The 23,841-nt window shown below is 38.1% G+C and overlaps 1 protein-coding gene across 6 annotated transcripts in view; it reads left to right on the top strand.

Annotated features, from left to right (window-relative positions):
- LOC138755121 (neurocalcin-delta) overlaps positions 1 to 23,841 on the top strand; it is a 68,291-nt gene that overhangs the window by 15,733 nt on the left and 28,717 nt on the right. For all 6 annotated transcript variants that reach the window (XM_069920456.1, XM_069920454.1, XM_069920453.1 and 3 more), the window contains exon 2: positions 21,944 to 22,342. In XM_069920456.1, coding sequence (XP_069776557.1) covers positions 21,944 to 22,342 — 399 coding nt within the window. The remainder of the gene's footprint in view (positions 1 to 21,943; positions 22,343 to 23,841) is intronic.

The raw sequence follows: 23,841 nt of genomic DNA, 5'->3' as shown, positions 1-23,841 counted from the left end.
GATGCTGTCAGAACTGTCCAGATTGTTTGGACATGGAACTGCAGCTTGTCAAGATTGATCAGATCAATCGGCATTTGAGACTGGAGCTTGTCAGAACCAATCTCGCATTGTTGTTTGCATACAGACTTGTAAAAAAAAAATTATTTATCAATAAATGTACTGTATTATAAATCAATTACAAAGTATTTGATATACATTCCATTTTTTCCTCATACATGACAATTTTTAATAGTTTTACCCCCACACCCTCCCACTAAAGATCCCATAGAAAACAAAAAATAAAAGAGAAGAATTACTCTTTGACTAAAATTTTTTTAGAAATCATATATATATATATATAAATATATATATATAAATATATATATATATATAAATATATATATGTATATATCTATATATAAATATATGTATATATCTATATATAAATATATATATGTATATATATATCTATATATAAATCTATATATAAATTTATATATCTATATATAAATCTATATATAAATTTATATATCTATATATAAATCTATATATAAATTTATATATATATATATAAATCTATATATAAATTTATATATATATATAAATATATATATATATATATATATATATATATATATAAAAATATAAATATATATATAGTTAGCAATGGATATACAGGAACACGACCTTTTACCCTTTGGGGGACAGTGTGTTCCGAATTTTGGATTTTTCTGGATTTTGGAAAGCCAGATTTAAGCCCACCCAAATTGTGCAGCCGTATCCATCCCACCCCCTTCCAGTCGCCCTGCCATCTCCCCCCCACCCCCTCGTCCGCCCGACTCGCGCTGCCGGTCTCTCCCCCTCTCGCCTGCTCGACTCACGCTGCCGGTCTCCCCCCTCGCCCGCCCGACTCGCGCTAACGGTCACTCCCCTGCTCAACTCACGCTGCCGGTCTCCCCCCTCGCCCGCCCGACTCGCACTGCCGGTCTCCCGGCCGCCCGACTCACGCTGCCGCATCTCTCCCCACTTGCTGGATTTTGGAGCTTTCCAGATTTTAGATGTCCGGATAAAGTATTGTGTACCTGTATTATAAATATTGCATAGTCAACTAGGATTCTTCTTGCCATTACTACCTATTAGTAAATATATTACAAGAGAGAATCCAAAAGATTATTTCACTAGTTAATACTTATTTCTAAAAAAAAGTAGTACTGATTTAAAAAAAACAAAGTATGTTAAAATAACAGTATTTTATCATCAAAATGAGGTTGGGGAGTGAATAAAGGAATCACAAAACAGACTGGCCTGTTATTTGTATGAGACCAGATCTTCAAAAAATCTTTAAACGTATTTCTTAAATTATAAGTAATTCGTTCTAGAGGAATATAACTTCGGATTTCATTATGCCAGCATTCCAGCAATAAATCAGTTTCTAATTTCCATAAAACCGCAATGCATTTTCTCGCAACTTAAGAACTAATGGTGGAAAAGCAATGGCAATAGTTTCAGGATAGCTTGGAGCAAGTACAGCAAATGTACATTCCAGTTTGTAAAAAGAATAAATCAAGGAGTGTACTGCATCCATGGCTAACAATGGAAATCAGAGAGAGTATCAAATCCAAAGAAGCAGCATATAAATTAGTTAAAAAAATAATATTCCTGATGATTGGGAGAAATTCAGTGTTCTGCAGAGGAGGACAAAAGGATTAATTAGGAAAGGTAAAGGGGATTATGAGGGGAAGCTGGCAGGGAACATAAAAAATGACTAAAAACTTTTATAGACACGTTAAGAGAAAGAGGTTAGTTAAGACAAATGTGGGTCTGTTGCGGACAGAAACAGGTGAGTTAATCATGGGGAACAAGGGTAAGGCAGACTGTTTGAATGACTACTTTAGTTCTGTCTTCACCAAGGAAGACATAACTAATCTTCAGGAAATTGTTGAGGATCAGGGATCTAATGTGAGGGAGGGAATAAAGGAAATAATTGTAAGTCAAGAGGTTGTATTAGTTAAATTGCAGGGATTAAAGGCAGATAAATCCCCAGGGTGGATGGTCTGCATCCAAGAGTACTGAAGGAAGTAGCCCAGGAAATAGTGGCTGCATTAGTGATAATTTTTCAAACCTTATATACTGGATTAGTTCTTGAGGATTAGAGGGAGGCCAAAGTAACCCCACTCTTTAAGAAAGGAGGGAGAGAGAAACTGGGAAACTACAGACCAGTTACCCTGACATCTGTAGTTGGGAAGGTGCTAGTATCAGTTACTAAAGATGCAATCACAGTACATTTGGAGAGTAGTGCTGTCATCGGACGGAGACAGCATGGTTTTGTGAAGGGAAAATCATGTCTGACGAATCTAATAAGAGTTTCTTGAGGATATAACCAGTAGAGTGGATGGGGGAAATCAGTGGATGTGGTATATCTGGACTTTAGTAAGGCCTTTGATAAGGTTCTGCACAGAAGAATAGCGTACAAACTTAAAAGCACCGTATAGGAGGTATGGTATTAAGGTGGATAGAGAATTGGTTGATAGACAGGAAGCAAAGAGTAGGAATAAATGGGTTCTTTGCAGAATGGCAGACAGTGACTAGTGGGGTACCTTAGGGCTCCGTGCTGTGGCCACAATTGTTTATAATATATATCAACGACTTAGATGTGGGAATAGATAGCAATATCTCAAAATTTGCAGACGAGACAAAGTTGGGTCGTGGGGTTAGCTGGGTAGAGGATGCTTGGAGGGTGCAGAGTGATTTGGACAAGTTAGGTGAGTGGGCCAGGACGTGGCAGATGCAGTGTAATGTGGATAAATGCAAGGTTATCCACTTTGGAGGTAAGAACAGGAAAGAGGACTATTATCTAAATGGTATCAGTTTAGGAAAAGGGGAGATGCAGAGAGACTTGGGTGTTGCTGTGCATCAGTCGTTGAAAGTGGACATGGAGGTGCAGCAGGCGGTGAGGAGGGCGAATGGTATGTTGGCATTCATAGTGAGAGGATTTGAGTCCAGGAGTAGGGAGATCCTGCTGTAGCTGTACAGGGCCTTGGTGAGACCACACCTGGAGTACTGTGGGCAGTTTTGGTCACCTTAGCTGAGGAAGGATATCCTTGCCTTTGAGAGGGTGCAGAGAAGGTTCACTAGGCTGATACCGGGGATGGATGGACTTGCATATGAAGAAAGGTTGGATAGACTAGGCTTGTATTCTCTGGAATTTAGAAGATTGAAGGGGGATCTTATAGAAACTTATAAAATTCTTAAGGGTTTAGACAAACTAGACGCAGGAAGGTTTTTTCCAATGCTGAGGTAAAACTAGAACCAGGGGTCACAGTTTAAGGATAAGGGGGGAGTTTTTTGGGACTGAGATGAGGAAAAATGTCTTCTCTCAGAGAGTGGTGGATCTGTGGAATTCTTTGCTACAGGAAGTAGTTGAGACCAGTTCCTTGTCAATATTTAAGAATGTTAGATTTGGCCCTTGTGGCTAAGGGGATCAAGGGGTATGGGGAGAAGGCAGGAACTGGGTACTGATCAGCCATGATCATATTGAATGGCAGTGCAGGTTTGAAGGCCCAAATGGCCTACTCCTGCACCTATTTTCTATGTTTCTATGCTAACGCAATTTTTAAAAAACTTTCTGAGGCCAGCTAATATTTGAATCTGAAGATATAACTGATAAATCTCCCAATAAAAATAATACAGGGGTTTGAGGTAACAAAATCCACATTATTTGCTTTAAGAAAACTATCAAGTTAGTCCAAAACTTACTTAATTTAGAGCATGCCTACGTGGCGTGTAAGAAGGTTCCACTTTCCTGTCCACATCGAAAACATTTATCTGATAGACTCATTTTCAACTTCAATCTTTTGAGGTGTGATATATCACTGGTGTTTTTTAAAAAAAAAATTATACTGAACCATTTTGTAGTGAATTAAAAAGACTAATGTGACTAAATCCAAAAATAGGTGGGAAGAGATTTAAATATAGTTATATCTGATGACAATTGGGCTGAGATATGTTATGATAACATGAAAAGTATTCCTTCTTCAGGCCATTTAAATTTTGAGGCTTGGCTACATTGTGTATAATTACCTACTGTTAAAGGTATTAATTCACTCTTACTCCAATTAACCTTGTAACCTGACACTGTCCCATACTGTTCTAGCAATTTCTGCAAGTGATTTATTGAATTCTCAGGATCTGTCAAGTGTACTAAGGCATTATCTGCAAATAAACTCCATTTATGTTAATTTTCCCTACTGTATACCCTTTATATCAGAATTCAATCTAATCATCTCCGCCAACGGTTCAATTGCCAGAACAAAAAGAGCTGGGAATAGTGGGCATCCCTGTCTAGTGGATCTGCCCAGGCAAATATAGTTTGACATAATACCATTAGTTATAATTCGTGCTCTAGGTTCCATATACAAAGCTTTTACCCACTTTATAAACATACGGCCTAATCCAAATGTATCAAGTGTATGAAATAAAAAGTCCCACTCAACTCTATTGAAAGCCTTTTTTGCATCTAGTGCCTCTGCAATACTCATTTTTCCTTTTGATTGTGCCTAATGAGTCAGGCTTATAAATCAAGTTACATTATCTGCCAATTTTCAATTTCTAATAAAACCTGTTTGGAAATTTTTTTATAAAATTAATTAATAATGACCAATCTATTCACTAACAATTTTGTTAATATTTTGTAATCTACATTCAATAATGATATTGGTCTATAAGAAGCTGGTATTGATGGATCCTTGTCTTTTTTCAAAATTACTGTTGTGATGTAATATATGTAGATGTATTTGGGAGATAAATTGGTAAAATTAGAGTAAGTTTACATATATACACACATTTCAAAACAGATCTTATTTGAAATACTGAAGAATTAATATTCAGTGACTTTACAGAAACTGTGGAGAATGCTATGCACATTTCACAAGTAGGTTCTAATTGAAATTATGTCATGAAATGAATGGACTGGAGACAGGTCACCTGTGTTAAACATTTTTACAAGACTTCTGACTTTTCTGCAAAGTGCTCACTCAAAGGTCACTCCTGGGTTCTTGTTTACCTAAAAACAACAGATGGGAGCAGAAGACTGACTCCTATTGTTTGCTGGAGAAGGAGTAGGTTTTGCAAGTGAGAGAGAGAGAAGGACATGTGGCTGGGAGTTGGATCTGAGACGGAGAGAGAAAGTCACAGCTGAAACAAGCAGGAGAAGGTTGTTGGAACTGAAACAGAAACTCCAGAGTGGTGGATGGCTAGAAGTGCTATCTGTTTGATGTTTCTCTTGGAATAGGAGGAACAGAAAGGAATTCTGTGATAGCCTGAAAGAAAGAGGTTATCAACTGGAGAACCTTGATGGGGAAAGTTTTATTAACAAGACATTGAGGTGACTAATGGTGATACCTCAGTTGTGAAAATCCTGGAACAACATATCTCTCTCTGCAAACCCTACGAGAACTTGCTGAGAGGTAAACATTTACCTTTCAAGCGCTAAAGCCTGGTGATCTTTATACATGTTAAATTCTGTGCAAAGTATAAGAATTGCCTGCAACCAATGAACTTGGAAGAATGAGAAGTGAGATTGAACTGTGAACCAAAGAACTTTTCTTCAATTTACACACACATTACATACACGTGTGCTTAGAATTAGAAGGGGGTTAAGTTGGGTTAGTTAAGAGATAAGTTAAAGTGTGATTCTATTTTCATGTTTAAAGATAATTAAAAACAACTTTTGTTTAAGTAACTACTTGTCTTGATGAATGTGTATTGTTGCTGGGTTTTGGGGTCCTTTGTGCTCATAACACTGTTATGATCGTAGTTTTAAAGGAGTCCAGTAGATCACCCATTTTGCCAGTACTTGCATAAAAACTGGGATTGAAACATTTCTAAATTCTTTATAAAATTTGGATGTAAAACCATCTTCACTTGGTGATTTATTATTTTGTAAAGAAGTTATTGTAACAGTAGCTATGAGGAATGAGACTCACAACCACCACATTGGGGGTTTCAACGACCATTTTATTCAAAACCTGCACCCACCCCTTTAAGGGCAGCATGAGGTCCGCCCCAGCGCAGGCGATGATGTCATCCTGCTTGCCTAAAGCACAAGCGCCATTCAGACCATGCGGCAAGCAGGTCTCGTGGCTGCTCTGCCTGTGTGGGGGTACAAGCGGGGCCGGTTTGCCACGAGTATGTGCTCCGCCACATTATAACCTTTGCCACTTCACTCATCATAAAAGTAGTACCCGTACTCTGTTGTTCAGCTGTACTTGAGCTCGGTAACTTTACCTGATCTAAAAAAAACTCAAGATTTTCCTGTCATCTTTTAATGATTCAGATTGATACAGATTAGAGTAAAATCTTTGAAAAGATTCTTTTATATCACTAGGTTTGTATAATATAATGTAATTTCCTATTTTAGTTGCTGTAATTACTTTAGATTTCTGTTCTATTTTCAGTTGCCACACTAATACTTTGTGCTCTTTCCCCTAGTTCATAATATCTTTGTTTACTACGTAAAATCACCTTCTCCAACCTAAAGGTTTGCTAAGTATTGAATTTTTTTCTTTACCAACATTCTTTTTTTATTTTCTTCCAAGGTATTTTTATATAGATCCTTCTCCAATGTCATTATCTCTTTTTCCATGATATTAACTTGAGACATAAAATCCTTTTTAATTTTAGCAGAGAAGCTTATTATTTGACCACGAATATAAGCTTTCATAGGATCCCACAAAATAAACTTATTGGCCATTGTATTTTCATTCAGTGCCAAATAAAGTTTAATTTGATCTCTAAAAACTGACAAAATTCCTCTCTTTCTAGTAATGTATTGTCAAATCTCCATCTAAAGGTTAAGTCTTGCATATCTTCCAAATTAATTACCAATAATATGGGGGAGTGGTCTGAAATAAGTCTTGCTTTATACTGAACTTGTACTCTACCTTGAGTTTGCATACAGACTTGAGACAGAAATTTTAAATGAGCTGAGTCAGAAAACAAACTGCTTGAAGAACTCAGGAGGTGAACCAGCAACTGTGAGGCAGAAGGAGAAATTATTTGCATTTCAGGTTGAATTAGGACTGGGAATGGAGAGGGCAGGTAGCCAGTTTAAAGGGCGAGGTGAAGGGGTGATATGGTTGGAGGGTGATTAGCGAAGACTACATTCTGGAATCTGATAAGTAAGGTGATAATGGGAATCACAAAGGGAGAAATGGGTTCAGAGCATTTCAATTTGGGGCCCATGTTTTCACTGCAACTAGGCACACATGAATAGCATGCAACTTGCAAAAATGATTCTCCCATTAGTTGAAGATTGGTCATTTTCAAGAGGCTAGGTAATATTTGCTTTGTTCCTCCTCTCCCTTCACTGCATGCTCAATTCCATTTCCCATCCTCCAACATAAGCCAACTTCTAATTATCCCTGCTGTAAAGGGGGGCTTGGCCAGGATCCGATGCCACAGACTTGCTTATTTTCAAAACTAAATTATTTAAAATGGATAATTTGTAATCTACAGTATATTCAAGAAGAAAAGAGCAAGTTTGTGTTTGGGTATGATCCCATTTCAGAGTTGGCATATGAGTTTTGTTTTAATGATGCTGACTTGCCTTTATCTCAGTTATTGAAAGATATCAAATATTTTTCCAAAGTAGTTAACTCTGTGTATCCTCAATCAATGTGATCAACCCAGCCCATTTATTTGGTCTAAGACAGTAGGCCTCAACCTTTTTTCCACTCACACACAGGTTAGTAAGAGATTACATAAATTACTTAAGATGATATATAAGTGGGGAGCGGGGGGAGGTTAAGAACCACTAATTCAAGACTAATGTGATTTTTTAAAAATAATCATATTGAAAGTATTGAGCTGATAAGTGTATGGCTATGTTATGAAATGTAATGATTTAATTGAAGTCAGATTTTTTTCGGAAGAATGGAGCCTTTAAAAGTTGCTGTTGGCTTTGTATTTTCGCATTTAAAAACTCCATGCTCCTCAAGAGAAATTGTGTTTCCCAATAAATTTTGATTTAGAAAAGGGACAAACTCAAACTTGGGTCAAATTCAAACTTGGTTAAAAGACTTCTATTGGCAAATAGATCTGATGTCTTTTACATTCACACTTCCCTTTAGATCTATCCATTCCTATGTGATGTACATGCTTTTTTTTGTAGGCTTTCAGTTCTCTACTTGTACGTCCCTGTTGGGGCAGGGACATTTTTTTTCTTAAAGAGGAAGGATTACTATTATTCAACAAGTCAAGAGATTTTTAAAAAAAATCATTTTGAAGAAGAATATGGATTGAAAATTTAAATTTATTAGTTTTAATGTTTATGGAATTAATTGGCTGGTGAGGAGAAAATGGACTTGGGATATCTTAAAAAAAATTAAAGGCAGATTGGAACAAGCAAAATTAAAAAGAGGATGGGTGGGGAAAGTAATATCTTCATTTGGATCAAAAGCAAGAGGTTTAGCGATTTTAATTTAAAATATTACCAATAATAATAGAAGAGAATGGAAGATTTGTAATGGCACACTGTGAAATTTAAACAGAATCATGAACATTTATGAACATTTACGCCCCATATTATGGCAATGAAGTTTTATGAAGGATTTCTTTTTAAAAACCACATGGGGAAGGCAAAATATATTGATTGGAGACAATTTCAATTTTTAGATCCAATATTGGACAAATCAATGAGAACAATAACAAGGTGAAAGCTGCAAAAACATTATGATTTAAATGTAATTGATATATGGAGGTGGCTTCACCCCTTAGAAAGAGACTATTCATTCTATTCAAGGGTACATTAATGTCTGCCCAGTTACAGAGTGATAAAAGCAGAGTATTTGGCAAGACTTTTATCAGACCACTCGCCATTAACATTAACTATCACAATAATGGAAAAGCAAGAAAGTATGTACAGATGACGCCTTAATCTTCTTTCTTCTTCTTTGGCTTGGCTTTGCAGACGAAGATTTATGGAGGGGTATGTCCATGTCTGCTGCAGGCTCGTTGGTGACTGACAAGTCCGATGCGGGACAGGCAGGCGGTTGCAAGGGAAAATTGGTTGGTTGGGGTTGGGTGTTGGGTTTTTCCTCCTTTGTCTTTTGTCAGTGAGGTGGGCTCTGCGGTCTTCTTCAAAGGAGGTTTCTGCCCGCCGAACTGTGAGGCGCCAAGATGCACGGTAGGAGGCGATATCAGCCCACTGGTGATGGTCAATGTGGCAGGCACTGAGATTTCTTTAAGCAGTCCTTGTACCTCTTCTTTGGTGCACATCTGTCTCGGTGGCCAGTGGAGAGCTCGCCATATAACACGATCTTGGGAAGGCGATGGTCCTCCATTCTGGTAAAGAGGAAGGATTTTTGTGAACTTATTAAGAGACAGATAGAAACATTTTGTGAAAACAATCTTCCTTCCACTGACAACAGTTTTCTAATATAGAATACACTTAAAGCTTTATTTAAGGGGACAAATTATTTCTTACACTAAAAATCTTGAGAAAATATGTGAGACTCTTAGAAATCTAGAGAAGAATATAACAAAATTGTAAAAAGAATATCAGGAACACAAGAAAAATATAGAATATTGGAAAATTAAAATTTACAAAATAATACACTACAAACATATAGAATGGAAAAAATGATATTAAAAAGAAACAAAAATATTATGATCTTGGAGAACAGGCATATCAAGTGTTATCTTTACAGATTAGAGCAGAGGTGTCATTCAGAGTGATAAATGCAATAGAAACAGAAGCTGATACTATAACATAATCAAAAAGAAATAATGTTTAGAGAACACTATACAAAACTATATCAATCAAAATTAGTAGGAGATGAAAACAAGATAGAAGAATTTTTTAACAATTGTTGAACTTCCTGAACTAGAAGAGAGAGAAAGAGATGATTTAGATGCTCCTTTTACAAAGGAAGAAATAGATCAAGCTCTGGGTACTTTGCAAGCTAATAGGTCCTTGGGGGAAGATGGGTTCCCTCCTGTGTTCTATAGAAAATTTAAAGATCTGTTGATACCTCTTTTGATGGTTGTGTTAGACCAGGCGGAGCAGACCCAAACCCATCTGGAAGCTTTTTCAACAGCTATAATTATAGTGCTACCAAAGAAAGATAGAGATCAGTTAAAAATCTCATCATACAGACCAATATCACTTCTGAATGCAGATTATAAAATTCCAGCAAAGCACTTTCCAACAGACTGAGTGAGTATTTTCCAAAATTACTGCATCCAGATCATGTGGGATTTGTTAAAGGAAGACATTATTCAAATAGTCTAGGTAGATTATTCAATATAATACATAGCAAAATCAAGGTTGAATCCAAACATAACTTTTTTTAGATGCAGAAAAAGCATTCAATCGATTAGAATGTGCTTTCTTATTTAAAATGTTGGAAAAATTTGGTGTAGATAGAATATTTATAAATTGGATAAAAGCTCTCTCATAAACCACAAGTTAAAATTATAACTACTAATAACCAAATATTCTCCATTTTTCCTGAATAGATTGAGTAGACATGGGTATTCCCTATCACCAGTATTATTCATACTAGCTATAGAACCTCTGGTGGAGATTATAAGAAGGGATCCAGATATTAAGGGCTTCAAAGATGGACAAGAAGAACGTAAAATTAACTTATTTGCTGATGATGTGCTATTATATAAATCTAACCCAGCTGAATCACTGATAAGATTACAAACAATATAAAAAAAATATGGAAGAATATCAGGATATAAAATAAATATGGATAAAAGTGAGATAATGCCATTACAGAATTTTAACATACCAAAAAAGCAGTAGATTTAAATGGAAGAAAGATGGAATTAAATACTTGGGAATAATGACACACAATGAATTTGTATGTTTAATTATACCCCTCTATTAAAGAAAAAAGAGAAATATTTACAGAAATTGAAAGATCTGCCATTACATTAATAGGAAGGTTAATAAAAAGTTTTTTTTTTGGTGTGTGAATGTATATAATCTTATTTATTTTTTTATACATGGGGAGGGGGGGGGGAACTATAGCCAAAAAAAAGGGTTGAGAATGGCTGTTCTAAACTCTAGTGAATACAAAACAAAAAAACCCAATTCCCCCCTGCTCTTTTCTTTTCATATGACAGACTTGGTCATTCCAGGGATCAGTCTTTATGAACTTTATGCAAGTGTATCCTTTCTGGGGTGTGGTGTCACATGGCTGTATTGATGTGTCAAACATTCCTGCTCCTGAACTCTCCCTCTTACTAAAAGGGGTTCCCCAGATTACGAATTAGTTGACTTTATGCAAATTCTTCTATTCATTTTATATAGTAATTAGTAATAATAAAATGTTTGATAGTATTCATTAATGATTGGTTAGTTTAAATACAGGTAGGGTTGGGACAATTCTTAAATAAAATATAAGAATTATAGCAAGTGTACATAGAGCAATAGGCCATGGGGTTACTATAGAAACTGGGATGTCCTAACTTGTGGAGAAATTGGTTTATGGACATTTCCCAGATAATGCCTATATTTTTTTTAATGTAGTTAATGTGGACTTTAACAGGGCATTTGAGAGCTCTAGCTTAACAAATCAGATCCAAAATTGCCTCAGTGGAGTGGAACAAAAAGGAATCTTTGGTGATCAGTTATCTTTCCAACTTCTACAGTTATTGTTCTTGATCCCATGTTTTCTCAATGCTTTCTCTTTTTCCAATGAACTATTCTTCTTTCCATTATCATCCCAGTATTTGCATCATCCCATTTGAATAACTTTTCAACTGTTTCCTGTTTTCTCTTTGCTGATGTCTGTTTTTTTTCTCCCTTCTCTTTCTGTCAGATAATTTTCATAACGATACCAGTCATTGATTGGTAATTCATTCGCAGATTGTTCAGCCAAGCAAGCCAGTTAGTATTTAGTGTAAACAACAGAAAAATCTGTTTTTACCATAGTTACTTATCAACAGGGCGCAACATCATCAGGACAGAGTTCAGTCTGGGAAGGATTCCTGTCACCTCCATTCACGGTGCTTGTTAAATGCAGCAGTATTCTTGTAATTGAATAACATTATTAGACTAATATCAAGTAAACTTCCTTGCTGAAATTGGCACAGCTGACAAGCTACAGGTGGGGGATTTATTTGTGGTTAAGTTGATTGACAAAAGGTAAAAATGTTTCATGATCTGTCTTTCATTTACCAGACTTGATCTTTGGAAATTCTTTTTGTTATCCTCCCAAACTAGTAGGAAACCTATTGTATTTGGCAGGGGCTGGAGAAGATTGTGCAGTGTTATGGCACAATCACGCTCTCACGTGGCCATCACTTTCCTTGCAGATTGTATAGCAGGATGATGCCTTTTACTCAGAGGATGTCACTCACTCCAAGGGGCCACTATTGCACTGCTATAGGTCTCTCACATACTTACATCTTGAATCAGATAAACCAGGCAATTACTTGTCTGATTTTAATTATTAGAATACAGGAGCTTTGGTTGTCTGCTGTAATACCTTCATATTTAGCTTGATGTAATTTCTTTATGATGTAATGCTCATGTGAAACAACTTGATGTCTTTAACATAACATAACAATTACAGCACGGAAACAGGCCATTAGGCCCTTCTAGTCCGCACCGAACCAAACACCCCTTTCTAGTCCCACCTCCCTGCACAATGCCCATAACCCTCCATCTTCTTCTCATCCATATACCTGTCCAACCTTTTCTTAAATAATACAATTGACTCCGCCGCCACTATTTCTCCCGGAAGATCATTCCACACAGCTACCACTCTCTGAGTAAAGAAGTTCCCCCTCATGTTACCTCTAAACCTCTGCCCCTTAATTCTTAACTCATGTCCTCTTGTTTTAAACTTTCCTCCTCTTAACGTTTGCTGTATTGAAGTTGTTAATGCTTTTTATGTCTCCAGCCAGTGGAGAGATTTCCCCCTTGAGACCCATTGATTCGATGTTACTAATTCACTGATGCTGTTTGTAGCGAAATAATATCTTAACAATAAAGGCAATAAGTCTCCCCTCATCTTTTGGAATTCAGATGTTTATAGCCCATATTTTGACAAATTTTTAAATACAAATGTGTTTGGAGTTGACGGGTCCTAGCACCACAGACTGTTGATGTCTGAATGCCATTTGATACCATTTGTTACTTTTATCTCTGAGTACAGGATTGTAGTTAACCTAATCTTTGTACACAGGGCATATACTAACCCACTAATAGTCATTACTGCTATTTAAAACTTTAAATCAGAAAATCCTTGTTATCTGGAATTATAGCAACCGGGAGCCTCAAGCAATTGGCAAAAAATATTGCAGAAATTAAATAGGTTAAAAAAAAAATGGGGGTTTAAAATTGGTGCCCCCTAGTGGTAAGATCATCATTCATGTGACATGCAATCTCAATCAACTGGTAAATACCTATCCGGCATCCATCAATACCCATAGGTGTCAGATACTGGGGGGGTTTTACTGTATTGCAGTGTGAAAGACTGGGTGCACATTTTAAAATAGAACAGCTTATAAATGTCAGCAAGAAACAAATGATGCTGAATCTGTATCATAATAGGAGATTAGATCGCCAAAATTCAAGGTTCTATTTAAGTTTTAAGACCATGTTCAGTTTGTTTCACTAGTAAAGTCACACTAATGGGATACTGCATTAAATCCTTCCAACTTTGTAAGTGGCATACTTGTGTAATGAACCAAGAGCATATTTGTTTATGTTTTAATAATGTTTTAAAGTTTGTTACCATGCTAATTCAATCTTAAGTAGTCAACTGTTAAATGTGATGTGCCTTTAGGATCAAATAACAATGATATGGCATGTATTGATGACATTTCATTTAAAATATGTTCAGTTGTTAAGAAAGTAATTTTTCTGAAAAATGTGCTGAACAGTACTCAGAGGATTAATATGAAATATAGGTGCATGACATTTTAAAAAGGGTTATCAAATTTTATTTAAAATATCATTCAGAGAAGAAGTGTTACCAATTTTCTCACCAAGAAGTGCAAGCACAATGAAAGGATCTTGTAAGTCAGTACACACTATGTTGTATAAATGTAGTTGTACCTCATTGTGATTTACTGTATTTACATTACTGAACAGTTTGCCTAAAAATATTTGGAGATGCAGATGCCCTGAATTCCAGTCTGTTTGCCTTGCTCAATGTGTTTTGGAACATTGTACCCATCATTGATTCAGTGTTGGAATCATTTAATCTTTATGTATTTGGCCATCCTGGAGATCCGGATTTTTTTAAAAAAAATAATAAGAGCTTGTTATATTCAAGCATGTAACAAATTATGGCCCATTCTTATTTCATCTCCTCCCAGTGTTCCTTTGTTGCTAGCATTTCAGCATCCTTAGATGGCATCCTCAGAGGCAATATATCTGTGATCGTGCTGCCAGGAGTGTCTGAGCTGCCTTTAAACAGTAGTTGGATTATCCTTTATGTTGTATTCTTAAGTAATTGATGTACGGTGAAAGTATTGTTCTTGTTTATTGACTTCTGCCTTCACTTAAACAAGACGATAGCTCATAATCACTAGTTCCCTCATCCTTGTCTTCATTGCATGGTAACACAATGCATTGCTGGTGCTTTAGTGTAAGGCCCATTCTCTCTAATACTTCAGTAAATAAGGTGATAGTGCACATACAGAAGCTTTTTTCACCATTGACCTTGGTTTTTGAGAGTTGACAATGCACAGTGAAGAGTTTTCCACTTGTTATGCGGGTTAGGGCAGGTTAGCTCCACTCCAGCATGAAAACTGTAGGAAGTGAAATGTTGACGTGATGAAAAGACAAAGAAATGTATTGGGGTGAGGACCCAAACTTGATGCCAATCTGCACTGGGTTCAGTTAATTAAAATTCTAGCAGATATTAGAAGGATACTTCACAATCATTATCAATGGCTTATGTAAAATGAAAAAAGGCCGTGGTTCATGTTGTTCTGTGCAATTTTGGAATTCCTGCACGATGACGATCGGATGGACTCCGAACTGGAATAGGGAACAACTCTCAGCCACTGAAAGGAGATGGGATGAGGGTACTTGTGAGAATTTTCCCTCTGACAGATAGCAGGTAGACTCCTCTGTAGGTAATAGAGTCATATTTATCTTGAGTATCAGCTATCCTATTAAGGTTTTAGTTTGTGATTCTTTTCTTGAACCTTGCAAAATAATATTATTCTCAAAAGGTATGCCAAAGTGAGCTGGGAACCATTGCAAATAGTTGTCGCAAAACCAACTCAGTAATTAGATTGAGGATTCATGAATAATCAAGGCAGATGCACTTGCAGGCAGTAAGAGATTAACATCATCCATGCTGCTTCCCTGGCTGATGATGTATATACTATTTGGTAAGACATGTAATGTGGGGAGGATGGTTGGATTTTCCTGATGATGGAGGGAGGGGGTGGGAAGGAGAGAATTATAATTTACTGGGCTTATTAGAAATATCACTATTAAGGGATCCATTATATCATGTGTGAACAATGCCTGCCTCCTCTTGTCATCTGTAAGATGAGGCTGTAGATATTGAGCAGGAATAATACCCTGTTCATTGCCTTTCTTCTTGCTGTTTTTCTTTTTGTACCAGCTGCAGTGTACTGAAAATGCACCCAGGCTAGTACAGGGTATGAAATCTCATTCCTGAAGGCAGTAGCATTTTCTGCTGCTATCTGTCTTTGGCTTGGCTTCGCGGACGAAGATTTATGGAGGGGGTAAAAAGTCCACGTCAGCTGCAGGCTCGTTTGTGGCTGGCTGGCTGCTATCTGTAGGCCCTTACATAAAGCAAAAAAAACCCGAATGTAAAGGCGGAGATCTCTGCCCTCATGTTGAAAAACTTGCCTTCATTAATGCTCCAAGGTGCTGACTCCAATCCATCTCCGAGGCAGTGTCAGTGGTGGAGTGCAGCACTTCATTATGCATCACGAATGTACTGCTGCTGCAAGCGGCTGGTTAGGGCTGGGCTGATGACATCACTGAGATGCAGGAGCGGTATTTTGAAAATGCTGACAGTGCACAGGATTTCTGCCTGGAACTAAGACTGGCTGCAAACATCTCAATCAACTTTTCTACCTGCTCTGGGGTCACCATTCTCCACTAAAGGGCTCTTTCTGCGCTTGGTGCATGTGAATAACATAGACTTGGCGGGGGGGGGATGGTGCTATGGCACTGGTCACACCACCTCCATTGGCTCCGGAGGACACCACGAGGCACTGCTCTTCATGAAAGTGACGCAAGAGCAGCCTTTTAGGGAAACTCTATGAAAGGGTAAGTTCAAATTTTTTCCGCGAATTTAGCTGATCTCAAGGCAGAGGCATGACATGAAAAACCACCTTCTGTCATTTGATGGTTTTCATTATATCTGTGCACTCTTGGTGAAGTTGCACAGCCCAGAAGTCCACCTATGTATCATTAATCTGAACTGCCACCTTCACTTCTCTTAGCTGTGATCTTATCCTGGTCTATCAGCATCCATCCCTTGCGATATACTGACTCCATAATGAAGGAATTACATTCTTTCTAAAAATCTGGTATTGACCATCAAATTCTTCTGAAAATTCATATCTGCCTACACCTAGAGGAAGAATTTTCTTTTCAGAAAAAGGTGTGGATTATTAAGGTGAGCTCTTCTTGGGCACACTAGCACATTAAAGTAATGGGAAGCAAGCAATCCTGTTGCCAGAGTTGACACATCACTGAAATCAAAATGTTGCATCTTGCAAGTGCAATCCAATACTCTGGTGGACAAGAAATTGGGAGATACGATAAATATATGCGGTGGCTCATTGAAATGATCCTTCGACGTTGATCTGTGGACTATTGTCTGTGGGGACAGTTGTTCAACCATGTTAGTGTGACTAAAGTTCTTCTGGAAGAGTGTTGTGTATTTCATTGATGAGTGAACCTACATAAACATCTAATTGATGGGGAGGACTGTGATGCTGTGAAGATTCTGTGGAAATTTTATCTTTATTGAATAACCTCCAATGCTAGGGTTTCTAATCTAATGTCACCAGTCACAATCATGTCACTGGTATTTACTAGGAGTCACTATTGAGGCATTCATTAGATCTAGACATAGAACTCTACAGCACAGTAAAGGCCCTTCAGCCCTTGATGTTGTGCTGACCCATATTCCTTAAAAAAACATACTAAGCCTCCCTACCCTGTAACCCTCTATATTTCTTAAATCAATGTGCCTGTCTCGGAGTTTATTAAATACCCCTAATGTTTCAGCCTCCACCACTATTCCTAGCAAGGTATTCCATGCACCCACAACTCTGTGTTTATATTAAAAAAAAACCTTACCCTGATGTCTCCCCTAAACATTCCCCCCTTCACTCTTATTCCTGCCCTGGGAAAAAGATGCTGGCTGTCCATACTATCTATGCCTCTCATAGTCTTGTAGACCAATAAAATAATTTAGAGCTGCACAAGAGACTTAAGACACTGGAATCTGGAGCAAAATACAACCTGGTGGAAGAACTCAACAGGTCAGGCAGCACCAGTAGGAAAAAAAGGACAGTCGATATTTCATCAAGCCGTAAAGGGTTCCGACTGAAAACTCAAGGTTCCCCTTGAGGCTGCTTGACTCACCAGGAATGGGAACCTCTGATGAATGCTTTACTGTTAAATTGAACAATGCAAATGGCGTCTGCCACCAACCAAGCTCTGTCTCCGTCTTCAACTAATGCGCTTCACAAGGACTCGTGCAAGGGAAATATCGTAGCGAGTACAGAGGCTGTAGCGGGCGCAATCAATAAAAGTGCTGTCTACCCCTTTCTTGGGCAACCCCTTTCACATACCACAATCCATGTAGGTGTCATACATTACAATAATTATAGTTCAGCAGTGAACTGTCAGTCTAGTTTACAAGTGCACCCAAAACGTGTTATGTATTAGCCATTGGTGGAAGTGGATGCTTGGGGTGCTTCAGCTTGAAATTATGTGCCATCCTTGGTCTTGGGGTTGCGGCCATTTGATTATGGGTTGTTACTGAGGGAGCTCTGCCTACCCAGGGTTCATATTCCAGATCCTGGTTTATAGTCTCATCAGGAATGGTTCGGGATATGGGTGGTTCCCTTATGGGTAAGATGTGTCGACGGTTTCTTCGATACACCCTTCCTTCTGATTTTACCAGGTATGACCTGGGCTCCTGGCAGCTACTTTCGACTATGCCCATGTGGTCATAGCCCTGTGGAGTCTGCATCTTTATGACTTGCCCTTCTGCTAATGGCACAAGCTGTGTCAAATGGCCAACTGTTTCTGTCATAGCATCCTTTCTGTGTTAGGATTTAATTTCTTGCAGATTCTTTAGCTGAGGCTCCAAGCGTCTCCTTCCCACAGGCTGAGTCGTCCGTGTCTGCCTGGAGATATGCCGCTGTGCTGGAGAACCCAATATGGCGTCGCCGGGAAGTTCAGTAAGTTTAGGAACACATCCATATTTTCCCTGTGGAATTTCTCTGCGAGTTGCTTCGCGCTCCTCAGAGCTCTTTCAGCCAACCTGTTTGACTGTGGGTACTCCAGGCTGCTAGTGATATGGTTGAAATCCCATGTTGTTGCAAAGCATCTGAATTTCTCACTGGTGAACTGGGTGCCATTGTCTGACAGCAGAGTGTAGGGGTGGGGGGGGCGGGGGGGCGGGCCCATGCACTGAAAAGTGACTCTTTAACTTGATAGTGACTGCCGACAAGTGACGTTGGGTAAAAGGTCTCTCTCAAACCATCCAGAATATGAATCGACAAGAATTAAATACTGTTGACCGTGCCATTCGAAGATGTCTGCTGCCATGGTTGACCAGGGGAGGTCCGGCACCACGTGAAGCTGCAGCGGCTCTTCTGTTGGTGCGGTCTGGTCCTGTTGCACCCTGAGCAAGCTTGTACATCCTGGTCTATGTTCTTGGTCATCCCTGGCCAAAAAACTATGTCTCTAGCCCTACGTTTGGTTGCTTCTGCCCCTGGGTGCCCTCTGTGCAGGATGTTGACATAAATGTTTTGCAGTGAACTCAGAACTACTGCTCTCGGGGCTTTCATTATGATTCCATTATTGATGAGTAATTCATCCCGGAAAGGGAAGTAGGGTTGCACTTCAGGTGATAGGCTGCGCTGCTTGTCAGGCCAGCCGCCCTTGATAAAAGTGCTCAGGGTCCTCAAAGTTGTGTCTTCAGCGGTGTACTGTCTCAGTTCATCCAACCAGGAGGAGGAAAAGTGCATTACTGTCATTATATCAAACGTGTCGTCTTCCTCAGCTCATTGGATCGTGCATTTTCTGGGAGCACGAGATAGCACATTGACTGAGTGCATTTCTTTTCCGAACTTGTAAACTAAAGTCAGGTTGTATTTCTGAAGCCTGAGCATCATCCTCTGTAATTGTGCAGGAGCCGCATGGATTGGCTTTTTCAGAATTGTGACCAGAGGTAAGTGGTCTGTTTCTATGGTCACTGGTCTACCATAAATATAGTCATTAAATTTTGAACAGGTGAAAACTACTGCCAACAATTCCTTCTCTATTTGGGCGTATCTGGTCTCCGTGGTGGTGAATGATCTGGATGCGTAGGCCACTGGTTTTCCATCCTGCAGGCATACTGCACACAGACCATACTGTGATGCATCACAGGTTAGCATGACTAGTCTGCACACGTCGTAGTATGATAGAACAGGTGGGCATGACATATGCCTTTTTAATGCGTGGAATGCATTTTGTTGTTGCTCTTGCCAGGACCAAACCACAACTTTATGTGTCAACTCCCTTAGTGGGGCAGAAAGATCACTGGTGTTCAGAATGAACTTGCTCAGGTAGTTGACCATGCCCAGGAAACGTTGTAGCACTGACACGTCTGTCGGTATCGGCATGTCACTGATTACTCTAGTCTTTGAAGGGTCCACCTTCAGGCCTTCTCCTGTGAAAACATGGCCTCCATAACCAACCTGTTCAGCTGAAACCTGCACTTACAGGGGTTGATCTTAAGATTAACCTTTCGGGCTTTGTCAAGTACCTTTTTTAAATTTGCATCATGTTCTTCCAAGTCTTTGCTACCTGCAAGTATGTAAACCAGGGTGATTAGCATCTGTGGCAGCAAAAGGTGTATGTTTTATATGGAGACCCTATATCAAGATTGAGAAGAGCAAAGATTAACATGCTAAAGCAGTATGAGGGAAGGGTGGGACAGAGGCTTATAAGTGAAAGGTAAGAGGATTATGGGCAAATGGAACTGGGGGAGGAAGGGGAAGGGAAAAGGTGAACAAAGGTAAAAGAAGACTAGTTGGATAGGTGTGTCCAGGGTGTAGATGATCCAGAATGGAAAAATTCAATATTCATACCATTGGTTTTTAAGCCACCAAACCAGAATAAGAGATGTCTTCTATTTTGAATTTGGCCTTTGTAATAATGGAGAAAAATTGACATGTCGGTGTGGGAGTTGAGAGTTGGAAGCTCAAAGAGGCCATTGCCAATAGAATGTAGGTGCTCCATAAAATAGTTTCCTAGTCTATATTTAATTTCTCCAAAGTAGGGGGAACATAATTGTGATCACTTAATGCAGTAGACCAGGTTAGAAGCGGTGCAAGTGAACCTTTACCGTGATTGGAAGTGCTGTTCCAGTCCCTACCCGCTGTACCCCTCAGTGTCATCTGCAAATTTGCTGATCCAATTTACCACATACTTTCATTCAGATCATTGATATAAATGACAAACAACAATGGAGCCAGCACCAATTCTGCTTGGGGGTGGGTAAGAGCAGACATGCAGGAGATGGAAGAAATTTGTATGAGAGCTCCATCAATTATAGCAGAGGAAAAGCCATCCTTACAGAAGAAGGAGGCCTTCAAAATGTACAGGGGTGTAATTGGGCAGCATGGAAATGACCTATTACTGTGCTTTTAAAAATTAAATTTCAGAAGCCCAATATCTTGAACAAATTCTGAGAAATCGAGGAAAGGGGATAACAACCTTGCAGGAAGAAGACCCATAGGAAGACCCTTGGTTGAGATGGCTGAGGGGTTCAGTGGGCTTATAAAGATGATGGTGGTGATGGCAAGTCTGTCTTTTGAGATGGAGATAGATTCAGAAAGGAAATAAGTGTGTAACAGATAGTCTAGATTCACTTTTGGGCAGAGTGGAAAATGTAACTCTACTGTGCACTATATTAAGTTGATGGGAAGCACTGTATTCCAATAACTTGCAATATAAAACTGAATTTGTTTTTATTTACAAAATTATTATTATTTGAACTGAAACTTTTCATAAATTAAAAAGACTCAACAAAAAGCATCATAGCTATTTTGGAAGTGTATGCAAGGTATTCCTATGCATCAAGAGTGGTGCTCTAATAGTTATAGGTACAAAATCACTTCACAAATCAAAGAAGCTCAACTCAAAGGATCAATATTATTTTAGGGAAAACTCATAACTCAGAATATAGGTAAATCGAGGAATAACTGGATATCATTGATTCTGCAGCATTGGGCTGCAATTCGGATACTTTGATTTTGTTTATCATATTCATTTGAAAGTATCTCTAAACAAAAGAGAGTTTTAATTATTCCAAATTGTATTGCTGTAAATTGCTTTTGAATACACTTATTTGTATTTGATTTTGTTGTGACCTTTTTCTGAGAACATTTCTCTGCTAAATACTGAATGAAAAAGGCAATTTCTTCTTAATTTGGAATTGATCCCATATCTATCAACCTTTCCTTCCTAAGGTGATAATAATGATAATTAGTAATATTTTGGGAGCTTTGGATTAAAATTCTTGTTATGGATTCTAAACAGGATTTTGGCTTTAGCCTTCAGTATCAACCTGTATATGTGCAGAGTTTTGTATTTCTCAGAGTTGCATGTTTTTGATGTCTTTTTATCTTTTGAAATTGAAATGTCACTTGGAATATTGGATTGGATTCACTTTAACTTGGTTCAAATCAATGTTCTTTTGCAATTGTTCTGCAGCTTAAGACCTTTAAATTTGAGATGGGGAAGCAGAATAGCAAGCTACGGCCTGAGGTGATGCAGGATTTGCTGGACAGCACAGACTTCACAGAGCACGAAATTCAGGAGTGGTATAAGGGTTTCCTCAGGGATTGCCCGAGTGGCAACTTGTCAATGGAAGAATTCAAGAAAATTTATGGGAACTTCTTTCCCTATGGGGATGCTTCCAAATTTGCTGAGCATGTTTTTCGCACTTTTGATGCCAATGGAGATGGAACAATAGACTTTCGGGAGTTTATCATTGCACTAAGTGTCACGTCAAGAGGCAAACTGGAGCAGAAGCTAAAGTGGGCGTTCAGTATGTATGATCTAGATGGAAATGGATATATCAGCAAGTCAGAAATGCTGGAGATTGTTCAGGTACCCTCAATTCTTGCAATTTCTTGCATGGTGTAACACATTCTTAAAATGTTTCAATAATCTAAATCTATTGACTTTTTGTTTTTGTCCTCTCATTGAGATTTATGTTTAGAATTTCTTACTTTGTGTAATCACAAAGCACAAATGTGTTCTCAGACTTTATTCATGCTTTGTCACTTATTTCTCTGTAGTTTTGTTTTTGAGAAAATGATTATAACAATATTTTCATCATAAATGTCATGGAAACATGAAGTTAAACAATAGTGGCTGGACAACATTATTATGAGACACATTAATTACAAAAATGAACCATCTATCTTTAAAAAATTTTAGATGTACAGCTCGGTAACAGGCCCTTCTGGCCCATGAGCCCCTGCCAACCAAATATCCCATTTAACCTAAAACCCTGGTATGTTTTGGAGGGTGGGATGAAAGCAGAGCACTCAGAGGGAACCCTCAAAAACATGGGGAGAACAAACAAACTCCATTAACGGCTCAAGTGCTTTTCTTCTCAAAATGGGCAGTAGTCTGAGATTAATAGTCTTAATTTTTAAAAAATAAAAATAGTGGTGGTTAAGGGGGGAGGAAGTGTATTGAATTTGGCTTTTTTTTCTATTTCTTAAGTTCCATGTATAATTATAGTTATCATTTGGCACTTTTTGCATTTTATACCCAACTTAAGTAATTTACCCAAATACTCAGCCTAACTGAGTTCTGGATGTTTTCCAGAAGTGGGTTTAATTTATCTGCAGGAGGTTTGGCAGAAGAGTAGTGAGAGTTCCAAAGAACAGTATCGCAGAGAACTGTTTTCCTGATGTTTCAAGATTGCAGGGATTGACTCCTCAAATTTCACACCATCTTATTGAAGATAAGGTATTCTTAATGCAAGTAAACACTTCACACATTTACAGTAAAAATATGGTTGCAGTGTTTACTTAAAATTGAATAAATGTATGCCAGTAAATTCCCATTTATATTTAATGTCGAAAAGTACAAAATGAAAAGTGGAAAGAAGCATGTGGGGGAGAAAGTCTTGGCTGGTTTGAGTTTTATAAATTTTTATAATTTAATGTATATTTTAGTTGGTGATTATCTGCTTGGTTAACTGATATCATGAGTTAAAAGTCAATGGCTTTGGATGTTAAAAATGAGTTATTTGTCATACACAACATTATTCAATGTACATGTACACTGAAATTACTTGCTGCAGCTGAACAGGTATTTTGTAAAAGGAATAACTAAATAGTACACTTAATAGAAGTTTTTTTGGATGTTGTAGTTTTGGTGAGGGGAGGGGTGTTGAGATTCAATCAGATGCATTCATGAAAGCAAAACCAAAAAAATATTGAACAACATTAAACTAAAAAGACTTCAGATTCAGATTTCAGAATCAATTGACATGAACAAGACATGTTTTGTAGCAACATTACAGTGAAAACATTCATATACACCACCTTGCAACAGTTGATAAAAATAGTGCAAAGGAAGGGAATGTTTTT

This window comes from Narcine bancroftii, chromosome 2, assembly GCF_036971445.1.
Source record: "Narcine bancroftii isolate sNarBan1 chromosome 2, sNarBan1.hap1, whole genome shotgun sequence".
In the NCBI taxonomy this organism is placed as follows: Eukaryota; Metazoa; Chordata; class Chondrichthyes; order Torpediniformes; family Narcinidae; genus Narcine; species Narcine bancroftii.
The sequence above is the reverse complement of the archived record's forward strand: the minus strand, read 5'-3'. Positions and strand labels throughout refer to the sequence as shown.